At 44.1% G+C, this 22,399-nt stretch overlaps 3 protein-coding genes across 3 annotated transcripts; 1 reads left to right on the forward strand and 2 right to left on the reverse strand.

Moving 5' to 3' along the window:
- Positions 1-5,490: 5,490 nt before the first annotated feature.
- LOC105472529 (keratin associated protein 12-4) lies at positions 5,491-15,001 on the reverse strand. Its single transcript, XM_071095813.1, has one exon. It carries the CDS (start codon positions 7,838-7,840, stop codon positions 7,502-7,504), a length of 339 nt encoding a protein of 112 aa, XP_070951914.1. The 5' UTR covers positions 7,841-15,001; the 3' UTR covers positions 5,491-7,501.
- LOC105472530 (keratin-associated protein 12-3) lies at positions 7,136-11,586 on the forward strand. Its single transcript, XM_011725876.3, has 2 exons — positions 7,136-7,219; positions 11,134-11,586. The coding sequence occupies exon 2, from the start codon at positions 11,225-11,227 to the stop codon at positions 11,513-11,515; it is 291 nt and encodes a 96-aa protein (XP_011724178.1). The 5' UTR covers positions 7,136-7,219; positions 11,134-11,224; the 3' UTR covers positions 11,516-11,586.
- Positions 15,002-17,193: 2,192 nt separating the features above from the next.
- Positions 17,194-20,824, reverse strand: LOC105472531 (keratin-associated protein 12-1-like). Its single transcript, XM_024790011.2, has one exon. The coding sequence runs from the start codon at positions 19,682-19,684 to the stop codon at positions 19,244-19,246; it is 441 nt and encodes a 146-aa protein (XP_024645779.1). The 5' UTR covers positions 19,685-20,824; the 3' UTR covers positions 17,194-19,243.
- Between the last annotated feature and the right edge of the window lie 1,575 nt (positions 20,825-22,399).

Here is a 22,399-nt window from a genome sequence, read left to right on the forward strand (position 1 = left end):
TTCCACCCGTGTCCATTACTTGCTATTCAAATATTAAGAAAAATATGGTCATACCCATACATAAGTGGACAAAGGCCTTCATAGTCCCTTCAGAGCACAAAGAGTTAAAAAAGACGGGGAGACACTTCCACCTCACCATTAACCAAAGGTACAGGGGAGTCTAAGGTACAGGGGAGTCGGCACAGCGGGCACCAACATTGCTGAGGCTGAGCCGCTGTGCAGCCAGCGGGCAGACGCACCCAGGGCCATGGCCTCCAGGGCACGAGAGCCTCTGAGCCTCCCGACGGCTCCTGAGGGGAAAGCCAGGGACAGCCCCAGCGGGGCACAGCTTGTGACACCTGGGCCCCTGTGCTCTGTGTGGCAGCTAACACGCAGGTCTGCTGGTGGCCATGTGTCCATGCAGCTGTCTGAGCCCACACGGTCAAGCTGCCGTGTCAGATGCAGAGGACAGAGTAGGATGGCAGCGGCCGGGCCCCCTCCCTTGTGAACCTGCATGAAGGTATTCACAGCGCAGCGACAGCTGTGAGTGCCCCTCCCGGCTGTGAGCGAGATGCAGGACCCACTGAGTCAGGGGCAGTTGCTGCCTTCAAAGGCATCCCGTGAAACCACAGGAAACCACAAAAGCCCCTCCACCGCCTGCCGGACAGAGCCGGACAGCCCCTGGGGACAGGGGGAGGGTGTCTGTAAGGCGAGGACATAGCCATGCTGGACAGAGCCGGACAGCCCCTGGGGACGGGGGAAGGTGTCTGTAAGGCGAGGACATGGCCATGCTGGACAGAGCCGGACAGCCCCTGGGGACAGGGGGAGGGTGTCTGTAAGGCGAGGACATGGCCAGCGCATGCTCATCAGGGTGTGATCAGGTACCCTCCAGCCTGCAGACGCCCTCGCCCAGTTGTAAGGGTGAGAGCACAGCCCCTGTGCGAGGCTGCTGGCCTGGGAGAAGGGACGAGCAGCGGTCTGTGGAGGGGGGCCCTCTAAGGAGTCCTCTCGGACCTCACATGCTTGTCAACACAGGGCATCCTGGTAACAGAAGTTTCTAGATATGGGCCTCTCAGCGGGAGGGGTACACTGGCCAGTGCTCCTCTTAGTTGATTTCTTGGTTCCCAAAAGGCTCCCCCGGTACCCACGTGTGCCAACAGCCTCCTTCTACGGAGGACAGCACCCCCTCCAGGCAAATCCCACTCACACCCAGGACACGCCCACACCCTTTCTCCTGTGTGACCCACACTCATGCCCCAGGGACCAAGCTGGCTCTATCAGGGCAGCCCTTGGTTTTTGGGGCCAGGCTTCCCATTCCTGGAATTAGCCCCGGCATCCCCCACGCAGGCCTCCCTCCTTCTGCAACAGCCTCAATGCCTGGATGGGAGCTGGGCCACCCTCAGGCCCAGCGCCGGGCCTTGCTGTGTGTGCAGTGGGCTCAGGCTGTGTCCTGAAGAGACCCAGCCACGCGGATTCTCAGTGAACTCTTCCTTGCTAAGGAACCACAGCCCACGGACACACAGAGGAGCCCGGGCTGCTCTCACGGCTTTGCGCCGACCCCTTTCCTGGGCTGAATAGTGTCCCCTTGTGCCCTTAAAAAAAGACATGTTGGTCCAGACACAGTGGTGTATACCTGTCATCCCAGCACTGTGGGAGGCTGAGGAGGGAGGATCACTTGAGCCCGGGAGTTTGAGAGCAGCCCAGGCAACACTGGGAGACCCCATCTCTACAAAAAAATAAAAAATTAAAACTTAGCTGAACATGGTGGTGTGCACTTATAGTCCCAGCTACTTTGGTGGGAAGACGGCTTGAGCCTGGGAGGTCAAGGCTGCAGTGAGCTGTGGTCACACCACTGCATTCCAGCCTGGGTGACCAGGCAAGAGGAAGGAAGGAAGGAAGGAAGGAAGGAAGGAAGGAAGGAAGGAAGGAAGGAAGGAAGGAAGGAAGGAAGGAAGGAAGGAAGGAAGGAAGGAAGGAAGGAAGGAAGGAAGAAAGGGAGGGAGGGAGGGAGGGAGGGGGGGGGAGGGAGGGAGGGAGGAAGGAAGGAAGGAGGGAAGGAAGGAAGGAGGGAAGGAAGGAAGGAAGGAAGGGAAAAGGTATATGTTGGATGCTAATGCTAATCCCTCATACTGTAAACATGACCTTATGTGGAAACAGGATCTTTGCAGATGTAGTCAAGTTGAAGTGAAGTCACTGGGGGGGACCCTGAGCCAACATCACTTCTGTTTTCATAAAAAGGCAAAAATTGCACACAAATGGGCACGGGGAGAACGCCATGTGATGATGAACAGAGACTGGGCGGTGCCCCTGCAAGCCAAGGACGCCAAAGAAGGCAACAGGCCCAGAAAACAGGACAGAGTCATCCCCCAGACTGGGACAGACTCTCCTTCACCACCGCAGAAGGAACCAGCCCCACTAATGCCTTCGCCTCAGACTTCAGTCCTCCAGAACCGTGAGACCTGAGCTTCTGCCGTGTCACGTGGCCGGCGTGGGGCTCTGTCACAGCAGCCCCCGGATGTCAACGTACCCTCCAGCTCCAGCCCCCAACGAGGGTGGAGAGTCCAGGGAAATGGGGCTAGAAGCTGGGAAAGGAGTTCTGAGGGAAGTGCCTGGGGCCTGTGACCTCCTACAGGCCAAGGGACAAGCCACAGAGATCCCCAGAGGTGGACGGAGTTCTCTGAAGAGGAGATAACCATGGCTTGGGTCTGACACACCCAAGTTTGAGGCCAGAATCTGTGCAGATGCTCGGGGGGAAGACAGGGCGACACTCCCTGACGGTCCCCCAGGTAGACTCCTCTGAGTTCTCTATTTTTTTTTTCTGCCTACTTTGAATCTGTTGACTTTTCTACTGGTGTTGAGAAAAAATTCACTTCTTATGGTATTACTAATTCAAGGCTGCCTGTAGACTTTTTCTTATACAATTCAGCCAGTTCTAGCTGAAATATAAACATTGAAAAGTTAACCCTAAACTCGTTTGAAACAGAAGGAAAGAATAAAAGAAGTTTAAAAAATCAAACTGCCAGGGAAACCGCTTTATCCAAAATTTTGACCCACAAACTTAATTAGATTATCTATTGGGCAAACAAAGTTTAGCCATGTAAATAGGTCTCAGTTTTGTCAGAAATATAATTTGGATCCAACCATTCTTTATAAACCAATGAGTATTACTAGTTCATGACTAAAATTCTAAAATGAAAGGGGTAAGATCTTTATTTGTGTGTTTGTTTGGATGTGTTTATGTATATGTACATGTATTATTATGTTATATGTTGTGTCTACATGATATCAAATTGACTTTTCAATAAATGAGCACTCATAAATTATCAAGTCTATTTTCCAAGTTCACATGACCTAAGTAAATCTTTAATAAATAAGATGGTTTTAAAGTAACTAAAGTAAAAATTAAAATATCTTCCAAATTGTCAGCATACGTTTTTCCCTGGATTTACTCGTCAGGCAGTTTTACATTTGTCTCTAATAAATATTTTAGGATGTCAGAGTTTAACATAAAGTTTAGAAGACTATAAACCCAGCCAAAAACAGAATGACTTTTGTGTCATGTTTTATAACTAAGACTAATTTAATATTGTTGGTTTAATGAAAACAACTGTATCTTCTGAGCTATCAACAAAATCCCCATACATTTAAGTTTCTTATTTAGGTGAAACCTATATTCACAGGCTATAAAAATGATTAACAAGGAAATAACTTGAAACAATGACTAAGGTTGTCTAATATGTCAGTTTTCACAATTGTTAAAAATAAATTAGGCAAATGTAAACGAGATAAACATCTATAAACTTTGTGTAATTTGAAATCTAAAAATTATGTTAAATTAAACAATAGATACGCATTACATGCCTGAGTCATTTTCAATTTTAAAATTTACATGATAAGAAAACATGTTTCTAAAAATGATAAAGTTGTTCTTATATGTTAAATATTGTTATGTGACAGAAAATTTAAAATTTGTTTCCTAGGTTTTCAATAAAGTTTAAGATTACTAGGAACTCAAAATTTTAATTAGTATATATAATTATATGTATAAAAACTGCCAAAAATAAGATGAGCTTTAATAAGAAAAAATTGTAAGAAAGGCATAAAAATGGTGTTCCTTATTGAGAAAAAGAATAATTTGCCAAATTCAAAGGTTATTTAAAAGTTGTTTCAAAATATGGATTTAGGAAGGAAACATGAAACGAGATAGAAAGTAACCAGTAAGTAGGAGAAAGAAATGTGAAGAAAGTTATGGATATGAAGATGTGTTTTTGGTAAGGAAGATTAACAAGAAAAGAGAATAATTTTGTATGAAAAAATCTTATATAGTGAATTTTTATCCTTACGTACAATGACTGGTTATTTAAGAATAAGGAAGACGGCCGGGCGCGGTGGCTCAAGCCTGTAATCCCAGCACTTTGGGAGGCCGAGACAGGCGGATCACAAGGTCAGGAAATCGAGACCATCCTGGCGAACACGGTGAAACCCCGTCTCTACTAAAAAATACAAAAAACTAGCCGGGCGAGGTAGTGGCGCCTGTAGTCCCAGCTACTCGGGAGGCTGAGGCAGGAGAATGGCGTGAACCCGGGAGGCGGAGCTTGCAGTGAGCTGAGATCTGGCCACTGCACTCCAGCCCAGGCGACAGAGCGAGACTCCGTCTCAAAAAAAAAAAAAAAAAAAAAAGAATAAGGAAGACTAGGACAAAGCAGAAAATCCAGGCATGTTCTAACTGGTCTGTGTAAGTCACGATAAAGCTCTTGAAAAGATAATTTATAAAAGGAATTTTGTATATGATTAGGTTGGCTACAGTTAAAATGAAATTATTTATAATAGTCTTTCTACAGATTGAGCATTGACATTAAAACATATACTAATATACAACTAAAAATTTTGATCCCCTGTGTTAGAGCAACAAGGTTTTCTTAAAGTATTGATTTGCTGTTAATAAAATTGCAAGAAGTTTTGGTTTTTAATTCTGAAATCGGTTTCTTTTTAAAACTTCTTAGATGTATGCCTCAGAAATCCAGCTTCTGCTGTACCTTGCTGCATGTGATTTTCAGGTCATACGTCATTAACCTTCAGCTTTTTCTTCTCTTGAGAAGACCTGGGATGATAATTCTCTCCTTCAACTTTTTATCAGCTCCTATAACTTTTTTCCTGCAATTCTAACTCTGCTATGTGGCCTGACACTGAAATATTTATCCTGAAAGTTTAGAAAAGCAGCATTTTTCCTCCAGTATTACTTGATTCTGTAACTTGGTTTTTCTTGATATATCTGAATTGTTCCATGCCACTTTCTATATTGCTTTTGAGGACTTTTGATTATCACTGTGGTTAAATGAATATCTATTATTTTTAAATGACCTGTAATTCTGTTTTGATCAAATGTTTTAAAACTTTTTACATCTTTGACAGGTTTCTCCAGGACTTATTTGGTAAATTGTATGGAAAATATTGTAAAATAATAAGTTATACTAGATCTTTTTTCAGTTACATTTATGAGAATGTTGTTGATATAAATGTTTCAAAAATTATATAAATTCATAAAAAATCTAAAGTGTCATAATTTCAATTATGTTAAATCTTTTCTAAAGTTATGTTTGTATGGAAATGTTATTAATGTGAGTATTCTAAAGATTATATGAAATTTAAAAGTCTGACAGTCCTGATGTGACACTGTCAGTATGTTTCTGATTATTATCTTAAAATGCTAAATTTCCTTGTCAGTTGGAAACTTCCATCAACTTTTCACCATGGCTATTCCAAGTTTTTGGAACTTGGAATCAGATATAGTTCTGAATTCTTCTCTAAAAACATTTGTGATCAGCTCTTTTCATGGAGAAGACTCTAGTAAGTGTGGATACAAAAATTTATAAAATTAAAGAATACAGTTAATGAAAAAACATACAAACGTATGTTCTGGTTTTGTTAAATGGTTATCATATTTTTTTCCTACCTGTAACTCACTTTGACGTAATTAAATATGTGCTGTTATGAATGATTGTAGTATCCTTGTAATTGTCCTATGAAGGTGTCGTGTTAGGTGCAGGAAAACATCGCATTAGGAAAAAAACACCGATCATGCTAATTTAAAAATAGATGCGATTTGAAGCGTGTTTTCCAATAAATATGCAAAAATAAACGCTCGGCCCAGCACTCATTCCTTACAACTACAACTGTAGACTATCGATCTTCCTAGGAAAGAACCTTCCTAGCCACATGGGATGATAAACGCTGGTCTTATAAATGCAACCAGGCAGTTGATTTATGACCAAAAGTGGGAACTCGTGAGACCAAGTAGCAAACGTAAGAAGCCCTGTGTGCTGGCTTTTCTTGCCAGCAAAACTTCACAAAGCCCCAGTGTCTCACATCTCAGCTCTCCAGAGATGGTTTTGAGACAAAACAAGACAGAGCACATGGCCCCTGATGTCTCTTGCCTGAGTCACCACATTCTTTAAAAGATAAACGATGCTAGTCCTTGCCTTTTCCTGCACACAAGATAATGTCTTATAGGGCGAGTGTTGACGCCTCCGCAGTCCATAACCAGATGTGCTCCTGCCCCCAAACCTGGATGGGATTCTGCTTTGATGCAGCTTCTGAGCCAGTTTGATGTGATCTGCACATGCTGACCTCCCACCACCTGCATATGAACTGTGAGCTGAAACAGGGAGACGAGCCTCTGACAGAGCTGCCCCCGGGGCTAGAAACCTCACTCTTCTATAGTCCTTGGTAAAACTTCTGAGTAAAGCTCACTTTAATTCCTTAAAAGCTTGATTTTTTGTTTATCAACACCGCAAACCTCTTTCCCATCCAGTTGGGTGAAGGAGTAGCTGTCGATTTAAATTCAGTTTAATATTTTAATTTCTTGACAAGAGTGGGTTGCACATACCAGCTAATAAGCAGAAGGCCTATTTTACCTAAAATGGATCAAACTACAAAATTAGTGATTTGTCCTCAATCTCACCCAGAAGAGAGTAAGAACTGACCTCATAAATTTAAGGAACAAAGTGGGACAAAAGGAAGCCTGATGTGACTGGGGTTGGGGGTTCGCATCAGGCCAAGCTCAGGAGCGCGGCCCTCTAGCCCGAGAGGGTGCTATTGGGAGGTTCCTCACCAGGCCTAACAGTCACCTGGTACCTGCGCCTTCTCTGCAGGGAAGGAACTTTCCAGAATCCTGGGGAAGAAACCTCCTGAGGAAGGAGTGTGGCAAAGACGCTGAGGAGAAGGCATCACACAGACTCAGGTGAGCACTCAGCGTCTGGTATTGATGAGATATTTGCAAGAGACCCAGTGTCAGACAGTGCAGAGGGCCCTGTGGATGACCCAGGCCGAGAACCCGGGGAAACTGTAGAAAGGCGCATGGACTCACTGGTCAGGATCTAGTGACCATGCTGCAAAGGAGGCAGGTGGTCTGGTCAGGTGACGAAAGTCTGCTGTGGGAGGATGTGGGGACTGCCTGGCAGGAGTTCAGAGAGCCTGCTGGCTTCTGACCTCACACCTACAAGGGTCATAGGAGGCCACTCACTCAGCAGCAGGTGGGGGTGCTGCAGGTGACCGGTCTATAGACCAGGGTGGGGCAGGAGGGCTGGCAGCACCCAGAGGTTGGGCAGAAGGAGGCCACACACAAAACAGGCTTGCAGCTCACAGACACACAGCAGGCCACCTGACAGGGGCTGGGCACACAGCAGGCCGGCTGGCAGCAGGTGGACACCCCACACAGGGGCTGGCACAGCAGAATCACACAGGGGGCTGAGCAGCAGCAGGAGGTCCCACAGCCCTGGGGTGGGTAGCAGGTGCTGGGGACGCAGCATGGGGAGCCAGGGCAGGCCATCGGGCAGCCTGAAGAGCAGCTGGTGTGGCACATGATGGGGTGTGGACAGGTGGGGGCACAGAGGACAGGGCTGGTCTGGAGCCTGCTTCCTTGGGTGGCCTTTATACCCAGGCCACTGGCATCCTGGCAACAAGCCCCCTGGCATCTTGCTCGTGGGTGGTTTTTCCTCCTCTGCCCTCTCCGGTTGATCTTTCTGTGTTTTCCTGTTGAGGTTACTTAGCTTAGGAAACTCTTTCAGCTGGGGGAGCCCTATCATTCAGCAGACTGTGTGTTTCCTGGAAACAGAGCCAAGGGTAGCTGGTGAAGGGCTGTCAGTGAGGCCAGGGGCCCACCTCATGGATGTTCAGGGTCCCCCCGTTGTAAATACTGTCTGGAACTCACACAAGCACAGTCACAATCACTGCACCAGGGGCCCCGTTTCGACTGAGAAGCTCAGTCATCATCAGGGTCTTCCCGAGTAACGAGAGCCAAGCTACTGGGCTCCATATTGTGGAATAATAATGATGATTATTGGGGGAACAATAATGCACAGAGGTCTAGCGCTGTGCCAGGCTGTGATTGGCATCTTACGGGGTTATCTCATTCATCTTTGCCAGCATTCGGGGTGGCCGATACCCCATTTTACAGATCATGCAAGTCCTAGATCATTTGCATGATGGGTGCGTGTCCGTGCCACTGCAGAGACGCAGGGATCTGGACTGCTTAGTTTCACTCTGGAATCCGTGGTCGTTCCCACTGTGCCAAATTATACTGGGCTCAGGGTTCAATACGTGGCTCATCCTGAAGTCCTGAACCAGCTGGGACAGAGAAGATGGATGAAAACATCGGTGGCTCAGGCGTGTGACCACAGTGGGCTTCCTGACACCACACCTCAGAAGAGCCCACTTCACACGAGAAGCACTAGTGGCCACAGGCCGCCGCCTCTGCAGACGGAGCCCAGGAGGACCCATCATGGAGGGGGGCCTGAGCTACTCCTGTCTGGTTCCTCTCCCACGCTGAGGCTCTGATCAGTCTCACCTCTGCAGAGGCAGCGTGGGGGAGAGTGAGGAGCTGGCGTGAAATTCCAGGATGCTCCTGCACTTGGGAAGCAGCGGGCAGGAGTGTGGGTGGCACGTTCCTCCTCACACTCCAGCTCTGTTCTCTTGACGGATTGGCCACAGCGCTTTATTCTATGGTGGTGTCACATGGTAGGGGATGAGCCATCTCTCAGGGCAGAGCTACTCCCTCCATCCCAGGCAGCTCCCAGGGGCACCCTCTGCTCCCATGTGGGTCCTCCTGTGCCTGCTGGTGGTGGATACAGGTGATTCCTGCCACAGAGCCTTTGGACAACTTAGACACCACGTTAATGAAATCCCCTCCCAGGCTGAAGACCAAGTGGGGTCTCACAGCTGTAGACAGAACTTACAAGTCTACGGATCCAGAGCCGATCGGTGGCCATGTGGTGGGAGTGACCTTAAGGCCTAGGGACAAGCCGGGTGAGGCCACAAGTTCAGTCCTGTCACAAGCAACTCCTTTCACTGCTATCGTTCATTATCATACTTAAAAACAAGAGAATTGGGGCAGCCACGGTGATCACATGTTCCTATGTGACCTAGTCACCAAGTAACTCATTTTAAAGGTTAGTTGTCTTACGAGTCGATTACAGAAGAACAAAGATGCATCTCTGATATTTACCTGCTTCTTTACCTTCCCCCATGCCCTCTACTCCTTCCTGCAGGTCAGGGTCCACCTGGCCTCGTCCTAGTCAACCTAAAGCACATCCGTGCACGTTGCCTGCAGCGTGCATCTGCAGGGGAGGATTTCTCCCAGCTTTTGCTCTTCTGAACAGGTTTTTACCTCAACATGTTTTGAAGGATTTTTTTCATAGGTATAGAATTCTGGGTTGGCAAATTTTCCCTCAGAATTTTAAAGAAGTTGCTCCATTGTCTTCTGGCCTCCACTGTTTTTGCTGAGAAGTGAGGGATTTTCTCATCCTTTCAAGAACCTTGTACCTTGTATGAAAAGTGCCTTTTCTTCCCACTGTCTTCAATATTTTTTTGATTTTTGGTTTTCATCACTTTTACTATTTGATGCTTGGATATGGCTTTCTTTGTATTGATCCTCCTACAGGTTTCTGAGATTCTTGGGTCTGTAAGTTGTTATTTTTTAAATTATATTTGGTGCCTTGGGCCATTATTTTTTTCAAAACTTATTTATGGTTCAGCATCACTCTCTTCTCTTTCCGAGGCTGAAATTGCTAGTATGTTAGACAGTTCAGTACTGTCTCATACGTCTTTTCATTTTTCTTCATTCTTTCTCCTCTTCGAGACAGGATAATTTCTACTGGTGTGTCTTCAGGTTCACTGATTCTTTTTCCATCCAACTCCTAACCCCAAACCCCAGACCCCCTAGCATGGGATTCTGATGCTTGGTTCTTGAGTCCTCATGATCTGACCAGTTTTCCTGCACCCATGGCCCAATACCCAGAGTGCAGGATTCCTGCCTTCCCTGGACATACCGATTTCTGCAGCAGCATCCTCACTCTCTCCATGGCCACACTGTCTCCTCACAGAGGCCCCCCCCAGACCACCCACTGGCACCCTCATTACTATCTCCTGAACCCATTTTTCCCCGGCACTCAGCCCTGTATGGAATTATTTCATGCATTCATTTCTTCCTTTACTCATTTATTCACTGCCCACTGCTAGAAGGCTCTTGAGGCCAAGACCTCTTTGCTGCTACTACACAATATATATTTGTTGAATGAACAAATAACTTCTTGTATAGATTACTCTATGGCAGGGTTGACTAACTTTCTGCAAAGGGCAGATGGCAAATATTTTAGACTTTGCATGTTACAGTCTCTTCCATAACTACTCAGTTGTACCAATGCAGTGCAAAAGAAGCCACAGACGACACATAAACTAATGGCATGCTGTGATCCAATAAAAGTTCATTTGAAAAACAGGCAGTGGGCCAAATTTGGCTCCCAGACCATAGTTTGCCAACCTGTGCCTTAAAGTTTTACTCTACAAAATAAAAGCTCAAAACACATTACTATCTCAACATCTTCCTTGATAGCATGAAACAAAAGTGAACAAACAGGATTTGGTACTTTGAGTCAAGCCAGTGGTGCTATGTGCACAGTAGTAGCCTGAAAAAAATCAACAAAAAACCTGCATAATGTCAAACCAGAACATCCTGTTTACAGAAGAAACTAACCTCGAGGCCAAAGATATTTATGGTAGAGCATAACGCGGGAAAGCGCACGCGGGAAAATAAGATGTTGGGAAACACAGTGGCAGCAACCATGAGGAAGACAACAGTCGTGTTTTTGTGTTACCCAGATGCCTGGGACCCAGGTATAAAGACCACCAGAGAAGCGGCTTCCAGACATCACCACCCTCCTCCCCAGTACCAGCCCAGCCACACGCCATCATGTGCCAAACCAGCTGCTCCCCAGGCTGCCAGCCAACCTGCTGCATACCCAGCCCCTGCCAGGCATCCTGCTACATGCCCGTGAGCTGCCAGTCCTCCGTGTGCGTGCCCGTGAGCTGCACGCGCATTGTGTGTGTGGCTCCCTCCTGCCAGCCCTCTGTGTGTGTGCCTGTGAGCTGCAGGCCTATCATATATGTGACTCCCTCCTGCCAATCTTCTGGGTGTTGCCAGCCTCCCTGCACCACCATCCTCTGCAGACCCATCTCCTGCAGCGCCCCTTCCTGCTGCTGACCAGCTGCTCCTGGTACACAGGGGTACACACCTGTATCCCTCCATGAACTAGCATCTGGTGGACCCCCAGACTGTACACATGGGGCAGATGAAAAGCATGCTCAAGGAAACCTCTGAACTTTGGGGTGAGAACATGGAAAAATGATTCAGACCTTCTGTGACCCCGGGAACCCCCTCAAGGAAGTCCTGGCTACCAGAGTCCTTCTCTCACTCCAGCAGGAAACTAAAACCCATGTGAGCCAAATAAATCAGCCGTCCCTTTACACCTCGTCTCTCTCTTTTATCCTCATGTATTTTGTAAGTTCTTTCCTTGAAGGTACCTACCAACTTTAACGGCAGCAGCACCTCTTCAGAGAGCCTCCTTCCTGATGGCTGAGCTGAAGTGGAGGGTTCTTGGTTGGGGGAGTGGCCCGAAGGTGCTGTCCCCACACTCAGTCCTCAAGCTTCGCACTGTGGGATAGTAAGATGTTGGGAAACACGGTGGAAACCACCATGAGGAAGACAACTGTTGTGTTTTTATGTTACCCAGATGTCTGGGACCCGGGTATAAAGACCACCAGAGAGAAGCTTCCAGATGGAAAGTGTTAGGGGGAGGGTAGAAGAAAACAATCCTCTACCCAGAAGGAGGGATGGGAAATAGTCCTGGGCCCCAGATCCCATGCAATACCTCAAAGGATTACTATGGCAAAGAGGGCAGGAAACTCTTTCAAACAACAACCACCACAAATACAGCGCAGAGCTCGTCTGTCCCGGGCAGGGGCAGCAGGAAGTTCAAGAAAGTCTCATTCTCCAAGTCCCACATGCAAAGGGCCTGCCTAAGACTGACACTGGACCAGGACAGAGAGCCCTCCTGTCTCCAGCTCCAGCCTAGCAGGCACAGCTCAAAAAGCAACATCAGCCTGCCTCTGGGGAAAGGCAGAAGTGTGTAGAGATCTCCTCTGAATGTCAGGCATGCAGGGGCGTGTGAAAACTGAGGGTGGAGCAAATGCACTGACCTCCCCACCCCTCATCTTAAGCGCAAGCACTGATATACCCTAAACGCAAGCCACTGGTGCACTGAAGGCAACCACGATAACAACAAAACACAAACCACCGTCAATGTCTGACCAGATTGATTCATCCACCTCCCCCTACACACGAATGACCTGACAGAAAAAGGGACACATGCATTTCCAGAAGGAAATGTTGATGTCTGATATTCAATAAAAAATTATAAGACATGCAAAAAAGCAAGGAAAAACCAAGCCATTGTCGGCAAAGAAATCAACAAAACTGGATTCAAAAGTGACCCAAGAACTGGGCACAGTTCACACCTATAACCCCAGCACATTGGGAGGCTGAGGCTGGAGAGTTGTTTAAGCCTCGTAGTTCAAGGCTGCAGTGAGCTGAGATTGCACCAGCCTGGGTAAAAGAGCAAGACACTATCTCTAAAAATAAAAAGTAAAATGACACAGGTTTACAGCTATCAGGCTGTAACTTTAACTGTAATGAATAGATTAAAGGGTCAAGGATAAAGCATTAAAACCATATATGAAGAGATGGGTAATTTCATGAGACAGATGGAAACTATAAGAAAGGGTCAAGTGGATATGGTAAAAATCAAAATACAATATCAAAGATGGCTTCCTTCAGTGGGCTCATCAGTATACTTGATACAACCAGGTGTGGAAGCTTAGAATTTGAAGACATGTAAATATAAATTGACCAAATTAAAACACAAAGAGAAAGAGGAGGGTGGAGGAAGACAAGAGAAAAACATCAAAAAGCTCTGGGACAATATCAAATCCTAATTTATGAATGTAATTGGAGTCCCTGAAAGAGAAGAAAGAGAGGGCAGGGCAGAAGAAATATTCAAAGAAGTAATAGCTGAGAAATATTCTAAAAATAATGAAATACATAAAGCCCCATATCCAAAAAGTTCAGAGAACCCCAAATTGAGTAACTGTATCCCCACTACAAATGACTAGACATGTCACATTAAATCTGTGACTGACAAAAACCAAAGGTAAAAAGGGAAATCTTGAAAGCATCCATGTTTTAAAAGCAGACTATGAGCATAAGGACAAAGGTAAGGTTTACATCAGACTTCTAATCAGAAATCACACGACCCAAAGTACATCTTTAAAATACTGAAAGAAAATCTGTCGATCCCATGACACTAAAAGATGAACAAAAACTGAAAGACTTCATTAACCGCACACATGCACTATAAGAAATTCTTAAAAAATTTCTTCGAGCCAAGGAATATGACAGCAGATACAAACTTGGATTCACACAAAGAAAAGAAGAGCTCTTGGCTGGGTGCAGTGGTTCACGTCTGTAATCCCAGCACTTTGGGAGGCCGAGGTGGGTGGATCACCTGAGGTCAAGAGTTTGAGGCCAGCCTGGCCAACATGGTGAAACCCCATCTCTACTAAAAATACAAAAATTAGCCAGGCATGGTGGCGTGCTCTTGTAATCCCAGCTACTCGGGAGGCTAAGGCAGGAGAATTGCTTGAACCCAGGAGGCGGAGGTTGCAGTGAGCCAAGATTGCACCACTGTACTCCAGCCTGGATGACAGAGCAAGACTCTGTCTTGAGGGGAAAAAAAAGAGAGAGAGAAAGAAAAGAAGAGCTCTAGAAATTATTTTAAAAGAAGATAAATATAAAAAGCATTATAACTAATTGACTGTCCAGAGCAAAAATAGTGACAATGCATTGTGGGATTTTTAACATAAGTAAAAGTAAAACATGGCAACAATCACACAAGGAATATAAAAGAGGACATGGAGGTACACCGCCGTCAAGTCCTGCCACTTACAGATGAGGTGGCGTCATATTACCCGGAGGTATACTTTGTTACAGTAAAGGTTTATATTGTAAATCTTAGGCCAACTAAGTTTGAAAAGACGTATTAGGCTATTATCGCCTTGCTATAAGGAAATACCTGAGACTGAGTAATTTATAAAGGAAGGAGGTTTAATTGGCTTACAGTTCTGCAAGCTGCACAGGAAGCATAATCCTGGCATCTGCTCTGCTTCTGGGGAGGCAGAATTGTGAGCAAACTTACAGGCACGGTGGAAGGTGAAGGGGGAGCAGGCACATCAGTGGCCAGAGCAGGAGCAAGAGAGAAAGACAGGGGAGGGGCCACACGCCTTTAAACAACGAGGTCTCCCAAGAACTCACTCTCTGTCTCAAGGACAGCACCAAGGGGATGCTGCTAAACCATTCATGAGAAATCCACCCCCATGATCCAATCACCTCCCACCAGATCCCACCTCCAACGATCGAAATTACAATTCAACATGAGATTTGGGCGGGGACACAAATCCAAACTCTATCAAGATGTATACAAAAAGTAGATATAAAAGGGAAAAACTAAGAATGCTAATCCAAAAAGTGGCATAGAAAGAGGGCGAAGATAAAAAGGAACAGATGGAACAAATAGAATACAAATAGCAAAGTGATATTTTACATTAAGTAGATCAAAAATTAAATTAAATTAAATGCAAATCATCTAAACACCAAAACTAAAAAACAGAGATTTTTAATTAGATTAAATAATTCAGGATCCAACTATATTCTATCTACCAGAAACCTCACATTAAATATAAAAACATAGATAGGTTAAAAGTAAGCAGATGGAAAAATATACCACACAAACATTAATCAAATAAAATTGGAATGGTTATATTAATATCAAACAAAGTCAGCTTCACAAAAGAAATATTACCAGGGATAAAAAGGAATATTACATAATGATAAAGCATCAATTCACCATGGAAACATAACAACTCTAAATGTGTAAGCACCAAACAGCCAACTTTCAAAACACACACAACAAAAAAACTCAGAAGGTAAAGGAGAAACAAATAAATCAGATTGGTCACTAGACTTCAGCTTCAAGAGAACAAGTAGATAGAAAATCAGGAAGGATACAGAAGGCCTGGACAACACCATCAATCAACTTGACCTAATGGATATTTATAGAACACTCCACCCAACAATAACAGATACACATTCTTTTCAAACACATGAAACATTCACCAAAAAGACTATATTCTGGCCGTAAAATAAACTTCAACCCATATAAAAAAAGTTGAACTAACACAATGTATGTTCTCTGACCACAAAGAAATTAAATTAGACATTAACAACAAAATGATAACTAGAAACACCCTGCAGAACTGTAAACTAGCCAACACACTTCTAGATAACCCATGGTTCAAAGAAGAATCACAAGAGAAATTAGAAAATATTTTGAATTAAATACAAATTAAAATAAAACATGTCAAAATATATGGAACATGGCTAAAATGGTGTTTAGAGGGATAAAATTATATCAGTAAGTGCTTATATTCACAAAGAAGAAAGTCCTGAAATCAGTTATCTAAGTCTGCACTTTAAAGAAAAGAAAGCAAATTAAACTCAAAATTAGCAAAATAAATAATTAAAAATCTGCAAAAAAATAATGAAGCAGAAAACGGAAAAAATTTCAATGAAGCCAAAAGCCGCTTCTTTGAAAAGAACAATGAAATGAATAAGCATCTAGCCAGACCGATCAGGAAAATTATAATAAAAAGAAAGAAGAGACACAAAATAGCAATATTAGGAGTGAAAAAGAGACATCATTACAAATCTTACAGTTATTAAAAGCATGATAGAGGAATGACGTAAACAACTTCGTACCACTAAATTTAATAATGTACATAAAATTGGCACTTTTTTTTAAAGTATGAAAGCTTATTCCAGAGAAGTAGGTAGCCTGAATAGTATCATATCTATTAAAGAAGTTGAATTTTCAGTTAAAACCTTTCAACGAACAAAACTAGAGGCAAATGACTTCCCTGGAAAATTCTACCAAACATTTAAAGAAGAAATATAACCAATTCTACATGATCTCTTACAGAAAATAGAAGGAAAGGAATCATTCCCAATTAAATTTATAGGGCCAGCATAATCTTGATATCAAATTTGAACAGAAGTATTACAAGAAAACTATATACTACTAATAATATCTCTTATGGATATAGATGCCAAAATTATCAACGAAATACTAGCAAATTCAAACCAGAAATATGTAAAAGAGATAAAAGGTCGTGATCATGTGGGATTTATCCCAAGAATGCAAGGTTGGTTCAGTGTTAAAAAATCAACTTATATAATTCACCATATCAACAGACTAAAGAGGAAGCACCATATTATTATCTCAATAGATTCAGAAACGGCTTTGGATAAAATTCAACATCCATTCAGAACAAAAACTGTTAGCAAACTAGAAATTAAAAGCAACTTCTTTTAAAGAACATCTGTGAAAACCTATAGCTAATATCATACTTAATGATGAAAGACTGTATGCTTTCCCTTAAAATCAAGAATAAAGCAAGAACATTCGCTTTTGCCTCTGCTGTTTATTACCATACTGGACTTCCCAAACAGCGAAGTAAAAAGCATGCAGGCTGGAAAGGAAGAAATAACACAGTCTCTATTAACATATTATATTATCGTCTACCTAGAAAATCCCCCAAATTCTACAATAAAGCTACAAGAACTAGTAAGTGAATTTAACAAGGTCAAAGAAAAAATGCCAATATACAAAAATCAATTTATTTTAATATACTAGCAATCAACAATCAGAAATTGAAACTTAAAAATAGGACCATAATAGCATTAAACATTATAAAATACTTAGGGGTAAATTATGAGGAAATAAAATATATACAGTGAAAACTACAAAATATTGATGAGAAAAATCAGAGAAAACCTAAATAAATGGACCATGTTATGGATGGCTGGATATGTCAACTCTCCCCCAAACTGATCTATAGTTTCAATACACTCCCAATCAAAATCTCAACACAAATTCTGCAGATATTGATAAGCTTATTCAAATATCTGTATGGAAAGACAAAGAAACTAGAGTAGCCTAAACAACTTCTTAAAAGAAGAACAAAATTGGAGAACTCACACTAGCTGATTTCAAGACCTGCTATAAAGCTGCATTTATCAGGACAGGACGGTGTTGGCAACAAGACACTTAGCATATGACCCAGCTATTCCACTCCTAGATGTTCACCCAAGAGAGAGAAACAAATATGTCCACGCAAAAACCTGGACTCACTAACACATGCCCCATGTGGAGCACTAGCAGCACAGAACGTGGGCTCCAAGTGGCCCTGAGGGCCCCACAGCTCTGGAGGGCGGGGGCTGAGCCAGGCCTCATCCATGCTTCCCTCCAGAAGCATTTTTTGGTTACCAGCCCTCCCTCCTCTCATGCTCTGATTTCCAGTTTCACCTCCAACTCCCAGCCTGGGGGACCAGAGTGCTTACGTGTGTGCATAAGTGTGTGCATGTTGTATAGTGCACACATTGCATGTGTTCATGGGTTTGAATGTGTTCAGCTGCAAGCATTTATATGTCTGGATTGATTGGTTCCATTTCTTGCTCAGTTTTATCCAAAATCCCCCAATTTAAACAACACAATAGGTCCCTGATCACCTTGCCTAAAAGATGATGAAACAAGTTTTTCAACTCTAAACTCAACATCTGCCTCCAAGGCAAATAGAAAGCTTGGAATCTAAGACAGCCAGTAGTGAGAATGCCCTTCGGGGACAGTTCTGGGCTATACTATCTGGAATAGTAGGCTCCTGGGGCAAGAGGGCTGGCCCATCTACTGGGGAACGTTTAACCTGAGACAGCCACAGCAGAGCCCCCCAGAAGGAGAATGCAGCCCAGACAGGGGAAATGCGGAAGAACGCCACCAGCACAACACAGACTGGGAAAAGCAAGTTCCAGATTACATTCAGAATAACTCCTTTTTCATATCATCAGAAATTACTAAATTAGAAAACACGCATTGCAGGAATACACAGAGATATGACTCAACTCTATTTTTTCTAGAAAGTAATAGAATAAGGAGCACACAATCCCAACAGTGGCTGCCCCAAGAAGTTCGTGGTAAATTATTGATGATGTTCTCATTTCTATGTCAGGCAGTGGGTTCATGGGGGTTTATTGTATTAGGATTCTCAGTAATTGGTCATCAGTCAATCAGTAAGAGCTGAGCCTCTGGGGACCAGTGATGGGAGTGTGTGCTGCAGAACTAATCCAGTTCTGTAAATCTGAGATCCTCCCCGACCTGGGAACAGGACGTCCACCAACCACATGGGAAAACCTGATCCTCGGTCCTCTGAGGCTTTGGCCATCAGTGCAGGGCTTGCTGGCCTGGAGCAGGAGTGGACAGCCAGTGGGGAAGACCACTCACTCCACCACGGGCGGGTAAGTCACTGCTGTGGCCACCGCATCTGGGCCCTGGGAGTCTTGGGCGAGACCATATGGGCATCTTTAGCCGTGCCCTCCACCCGGGACACCACCTTCTGATGAGGACTGTGTGAAGGGACCACTGAAGAGAGTTTAGCAGCAAATTCTATGTAATCAGCTGAATAAACAGCAGGGAGTATGGAAATAAAAAACAAAGACCAGAAACGCAGAGCTGCATAGGGAAAGCTGGTTTATTTGGTTCTCGTGGGGTCAGAGAATGACTCTAGGACCCCGGACTTCCCTGGGGGGATGGGCAAGGTCAGCAAGGGCTCCAGATCATTCTGTCATATTCTCGATCCAGAATTCAGAGGGTTCACTGAGCATGCTTTTCACCTGCCCCATGTGCAGAAGACCAACTGAGGACTCATCCAGGGAGTGTGCAGGTGTGGCTTCATCTGCACTGGGAGCAGCGGGTCTGGAGATTCATGGTCAGCAGCAGGCAGGGATGCTGCAGGAGATGGGTCTGCAGAGGACGCTGGCGCAGGAGGGCTGGCAGCACCCGGAGGACTGACAGGAGAGAGCCGCATAAACAACGGGCCTGCAGCTCACAGGCACGCACAGGGAGGACTGGCAGGAGGGGGCCACACACACGATGGGCCTGCAGCTCACAGGCACGCACACGGAAGACTGGCAGCTCACAGGCACGCACACAGCTGGCTTGAAGCTCACGGGCACACACACGGAGGACTGGCAGCCCACAGGCACGCAGCAGGAAGCCTGGCAGGGGCTGGACACGCAGCAGGTTGGCTGGCAGCCTGAGGAGCAGCTGGTATGGCACATGGTGGTATGTGGCTGGATAAGGTCGAGGCAGAAGACAGTGATGTCTGGGGATGGCCTCCCTGGGCAGCCTTTATACCTGGACCCAGGCATCCCCACAACACAGAAGTACGCCTGCCTTCCTTGTTTTTCTTCCTCAGTGCTGTCTCCTGGAGCTTAATTTTCTGTTGTAGGTGTCTCTAGGTTTTGTTTGGCCCTTAGTTTCATGACTAATTGTACCTTCTTCGAGCTCTTGGTATGCTTGGAAACCAGCCAGAGTGTTTTACTGTCTGCATCTGGATTCTTCTTTGTTCTGTAAAATTTTTACCTGAGTTACTTTTGTGAGATTCAAAAAACTCAGATCTCCAGATTTTCCTCTCTGTGTGATGATGGTCCTTAAAAGATAGAAGTTTACACTCCTCCCATGGCTCAGGAAGGCTCCATAGTCAATGTGAGATAGAATAGAGTGTTTCCAGCTGTTCTGTGGATGTCCTGAGAGCTTAGAGCTGGATGAGAGAGTTAGCAGATGGAGAAAGAACATGGAAATCACTTGTCCATAGGATGAGTGGGGACAAAGAGTGTGGGTCACAGAGAACTTCTTGTGAGTGGTGACCATGGATCTTTGTCTTGAGAAATCCTCCTAGTTAAGAACCAAGATGAAACAACACCACTGGCCCTCATGCATAGAGACACAGCTCTAAGGAAATCAAGTTGGTCCAAGTGTGTTCCCAGGGAAGCATGTCAGGCCAGTGAAGTGCCCCGTGGACAGCCACAGCAGGATATGTGTGAGCTGAATATAGAAGGTTCCAAGGGCCAGAATGACTTCTGGGCATGTTCAGCAGAAAGCCATGTGCACCCCATACTGCAGGGACAGTAGAATCTCTGAGCCTACAGATGTCAACACCAGATCACTTGGAACTTGGCACCATAATAACAGAACGAAGGAAAAAGCCACGTGATCATCTCAATTGATATAGAAAAGGCATTTCACAAAATTCAAGATGCTTTCATGATGACAACAATCAACAAACTAAGAATAGAAGAAAACTACCTTAACACAATACAAGCCATACATGAAAGACCCACAGCAAGCCTCATACCCAATGGTGAGAGACTGAAAGCTTCTTCTCTAATATTGGGAACAAAGCCAGCGTAGTACTGGAAATTTTACTAAGAACAACTAGGCAAATTTTTGTAAAAGAAAGAAAGAAACAAACAAAAAGCATCCAAATTGGAAAGCAAGAAGTAAACTCTGTGATATGATTTTTATATGTAGAAAACTCTAAATATTCCACAAAAAAACTATAAGAAGTAATAAATGAATTCAGCAAAGTAGCAGGATACAAAAGCAAAACACAAAAATCAGTTCTATTTCCATAAACTAACAAGCATAATCTCAAAAGGAAAGTACAATAACAATTCCATTTACAATACATTAAAAAGAATAAAATAGGAGTTAACCAAAGAAGTAAAATAATTGTGTAACAAAAACTACAAAACATTGTTGAAAGAAATTGAAGGCAACATAAATAAACGGAAACACATTCCATGTTCATGAATTGGAAATTGTTAATATGTCCATACTAACCAAAGGAATCTACAGATTCAATGCAATTCCTGTCAAAATCCCAAGGATGTTTATTGCAGAAATAGAAAAACCCATCCTAAAATTTATGTGGCATCTCAAGGGACCATAAATAGCCAAATCAATCATAAAAAAAGAACAGAGCTGGAGGAGTCACACTTTCTGATTTCAAAACTTACTACAACACTACAATAATCGAAGCTGTGGTACTGGCATGAAGACCAATATATAGACTAATGGAATAGCATAGAAAGCCCAGAAATAAACTCACAACTACAGTCAAATAATTTTTGACAAGGCTGTCAAGACCTTTCAATGAGGGAAGGACAGACTTTTAACAAATGGCAATGGGAAAACAGGATATCCACACACAAAAGATTATTTTTAACCCTTACCTCACACCATATACAAAATTAACTCAAACAGGATCAAAGATAGAGAATCTCAGTAGAGAAATCAAAACTATTTTTTAAATGGGAATGCTAGAACTAAAAACTACAATAGCTGATATTTTAAAATCCACATGATAGACATAAAAGTAGAATGAGATTGAAGAATAGTCCATGATCTTGAAGGCACATCAATAGAAATTATCCAAAATGAAGGAGAGGAAGAAAAAGAATTAAGAAAAATGAAAAGAGCTTCTGAGACATCATTAAACAGCATTGCATATATGTAATATCAAACTATAATCCCAGCACTTTGGGAGGCCAAGGCGGGTGGATCACAAGGTCAAGAGATTGAGACCTTGGCTAACAGGGTGAAACCCTGTCTCTACTAAAAATACAAAAATTAGCTGGGTATGGTGGCACGCACCTGTAGTCCCAGTTACTTGGGAGACTGAGGCAGGAGAATCACTTGAACCTAGGAGGCAGAGTTTGCAGTAAGGAGAGATTGCACCACTACACTCCAGCCTGTGACAGAGTGGGACTCCATCTCAAAATAAATAAATAAATAAAAATAAATTTTTTTCAAAAAAATAAAGCACTGGGCATTCTCCCCTAAAACACAAAGCTACAAACACAGAGCCTCCTCTGCCCCTCAGCAACAAGGGGACAAGGGTGAGGGTTTGGAGGGCTGTACTTTCAGTTAAAGAGAAGCTAGCTGTTTGCCTGCAGTATAGACTAAGGAGCCTGGAGCCTGGAGCCTGGACTGAGGCTGCCAGGTTGAAAACCTGAGACCATGACATCGGGTTCTGGCACACTCCATTGCTACTGGAAACAGCCGTCCCAGTATTCCCACCA

This window comes from Macaca nemestrina, chromosome 4, assembly GCF_043159975.1.
Source record: "Macaca nemestrina isolate mMacNem1 chromosome 4, mMacNem.hap1, whole genome shotgun sequence".
NCBI lineage: Eukaryota > Metazoa > Chordata > Mammalia > Primates > Cercopithecidae > Macaca > Macaca nemestrina.

Excerpts from the sequence above, each read along its gene's own strand:
- LOC105472529 (XM_071095813.1), bottom strand. The coding sequence starts at position 7,840 with ATGTGCCACACCAGCTGCTCTTCAGGCTGCCCGATGGCCTGCCCTGGC.
- LOC105472530 (XM_011725876.3), top strand. The coding sequence starts at position 11,225 with ATGTGCCAAACCAGCTGCTCCCCAGGCTGCCAGCCAACCTGCTGCATA.
- LOC105472531 (XM_024790011.2), bottom strand. The coding sequence starts at position 19,684 with ATGCCTGGGTCCAGGTATAAAGGCTGCCCAGGGAGGCCATCCCCAGAC.